The sequence below is a fragment of the Salmo salar genome, chromosome ssa10 (assembly GCF_905237065.1).
Source record: "Salmo salar chromosome ssa10, Ssal_v3.1, whole genome shotgun sequence".
Lineage (NCBI taxonomy): Eukaryota > Metazoa > Chordata > Actinopteri > Salmoniformes > Salmonidae > Salmo > Salmo salar.
Genome location: NC_059451.1, coordinates 45,193,727 through 45,196,168, shown reverse-complemented (window position 1 = coordinate 45,196,168; position 2,442 = coordinate 45,193,727). Strand labels below are relative to the sequence as shown.

General features: G+C 51.0%; 1 protein-coding gene across 1 annotated transcript; it reads right to left on the bottom strand.

The window, feature by feature from the left end:
* Window positions 1-232: 232 nt before the first annotated feature.
* LOC106560476 (histidine-rich protein PFHRP-III) lies at window positions 233-1,547 on the bottom strand. Its single transcript, XM_014123433.2, has 3 exons — window positions 1,380-1,547; window positions 919-1,288; window positions 233-726 (listed from the first exon to the last, which is right to left on the bottom strand). The coding sequence occupies exons 1-3, from the start codon at window positions 1,545-1,547 to the stop codon at window positions 233-235; spliced, it is 1,032 nt and encodes a 343-aa protein (XP_013978908.2).
* Between the last annotated feature and the right edge of the window lie 895 nt (window positions 1,548-2,442).

Here is a 2,442-nt window from a genome sequence, read left to right as displayed (position 1 = left end):
GGAGGTGTGAGGGGGGTATTTAATAAACTCTGAGGCAGGGTGGCAAGCGGCGGAGAGGGAGAGAAACCTGAGTGTTTTTTATCCGCCTCAGTTTCTCGGCATGCCATGTCGACTGGGGAGCTGATCAAAAGTGAATGTCATGCAGGGGGATCTGCATGTGTGATGATGAAGCCCCAGTAGACATTCATCAGGAGATAGCGTGGTGCTGGTTCACTGAGGCAATAGCGTGGTGCTAGTTCACCGAGGAGATAGTGTGGTGCTGGTTCACTGAGGAGATAGTGTGGTGCTGGTTCACCGAGGAGATAGCATGGTGCTGGTTCACCGAGGAGATAGCGTGGTGCTGGTTCACTGAGAAAATAGCGTGGTGCTGGTTCACCGAGGGGATAGCGTGGTGCTGGTTCCTCGAGGAGATATCGTGGTGCTGGTTCCTCAAGGAGATAGCATGGTGCTGGTTCACCGAGGAGATAGCGCGGTGCTGGTTCACCGAGGAGATAGCGTGGTGCTGGTTCCTCGAGGAGATAGCATGTTGCTGGTTCACTGAGGAGATAGTGTGGTGCTGGTTCACTGAGGAGATAGTGTGGTGCTGGTTCACTGAGGAGATAGCGTGGTGCTGGTTCACTGAGGAGATAGCGTGGTGCTGGTTCACCGAGGAGATAGAGTGGTGCTGGTTCCCTGAGGAGATAGCGTGGTGATGGTTCACCAAGGAGATAGCGTGGTGCTGGTTCACTTGAGGAGATAGTGTGGTGCTGGTTCACTGAGGAGATAGTGTGGTGCTGGTTCACTTGAGGAGATAGTGTGGTGCTGGTTCACTGAGAAGATAGCGTGGTGCTGGTTCACCGAGGAGATAGCATGGTGCTGGTTCACTGAGGAGATAGAGTGGTGCTGGTTCCTCGAGGAGATAGTGTGGTGCTGGTTCACTTGAGGAGATAGTGTGGTGCTGGTTCACTGAGAAGATAGCGTGGTGCTGGTTCACCAAGGAGATAGCGTGGTGCTGGTTCACCGAGGAGATAGCGTGGTGCTGGTTCACCGAGGAGATAGCGTGGTGCTGGTTCACTGAGGAGATAGCGTGGTGCTGGTTCCTCGAGGAGATAGCATGGTGCTGGTTCACTGAGGAGATATCGTGGTGCTGGTTCCTCGAGGAGATAGCATGGTGCTGGTTCACCGAGGAGATAGCGGGGTGCTGGTTCACTGAGGAGATAGCGTGGTGCTGGTTCACTGAGGAGATAGCGTGGTGCTGGTTCCTCGAGGAGATATCGTGGTGCTGGTTCCTCGAGGAGATAGCATGGTGCTGGTTCACCGAGGAGATAGCGTGGGGTTGGTTCACTTGAGGAGATAGTGTGGTGCTGGTTCACTGAGAAGATAGCGTGGTGCTGGTTCACCGAGGAGATAGCATGGTGCTGGTTCACTGAGGAGATAGTGTGGTGCAGGTTACTCGAGGAGATAGCGTGGTGCTGGTTCCTCGAGGAGATAGCGTGGTGCTGGTTCCTCGAGGAGATAGCGTGGTGCTGGGTGAAGGAGGGGGGAAGAGGGGTAAGAGTCTTTACCATCAGCAGGCAGGCATTGTGTCATGGAGTTCAGATAGGGAATGGAGTCGTGTCTGGAATCACATTACAGATGCTGTGGATCCAGAGATAATCGGATGTAGAGACATGGCCAGGGAATCCATGCTCTGTCTCTGTGAGCTCCAAATTGATACAGCAAGAAGTTAACGGGGCCTCCAAGGGTCTTCACTTCCAAGGACCCCTCAAAACCCCTTCTAACCAAGCCTAAATAATAGCGTATACATAATTCTATGTTCTCCTCTCTCCAGTTTTGATTCTATAGTCATAAACACTTTTGATTAGATTTCTCAAAGTGACCTCTGGAACAAAATTAAATGTTCTTATGCCATAGGACCAACATAAATACTTCAATAGCCACTAACTGAACCTCAAACTAACCTTCCACCAAGTTAGACCAACCTCAACCCAAGCCACTTTACAGTAAAATGGCATAAGCAATAAACAAGAAACAAATCTTCACACCTCCCTTCCCTTCCCTCCACCCCTCCCTCACCTGTTGCCCCCCCCGCCCCTCCCCAAGTAACAGGCAGGCGCTGTCTCTGTCTCTGTTTTGGGGCCTGATTTGAATAGATAGGAGCCTTGTTTTATGAAACTGTGTAATTGGAAGGCAGTGATTTACTGCAGTGTATACAGGGACTGCATCCAACAAAATATCTGGAAGCAGGGAATAATCACTTCCCGGTCTGCCAACGCATCTATCTGGACACAGGTATATTTTAACCACCCCGTGTTGACAGTGTTGACTATTAGCCAGCAAATAAATTATTCAGTACTCACAAGGCAGGAGAAAAATTGAAAAATCTCCTTTCTCCCCAACTAGCCTATAACAGGACAAAGCCAGCGTGGCGGGGATGGGAGGGCAGAAAAAAAGAGGCAGTCA

Bases quoted from the DNA above. Each gene is read 5' to 3' on its own strand.
- LOC106560476 (XM_014123433.2), bottom strand. From the start codon at position 1,547: ATGGTAAAGACTCTTACCCCTCTTCCCCCCTCCTTCACCCAGCACCAC. The intron at 1,289-1,379 runs GTGAACCAGCAC...TCGGTGAACCAG, and splicing joins AGCACCATGCTATCTCCTCG to CACCATGCTATCTCCTCGAG. The intron at 727-918 runs GTGAACCAGCAC...TATCTCCTCAAG, and splicing joins GCACCACACTATCTCCTCAA to TGAACCAGCACCACGCTATC.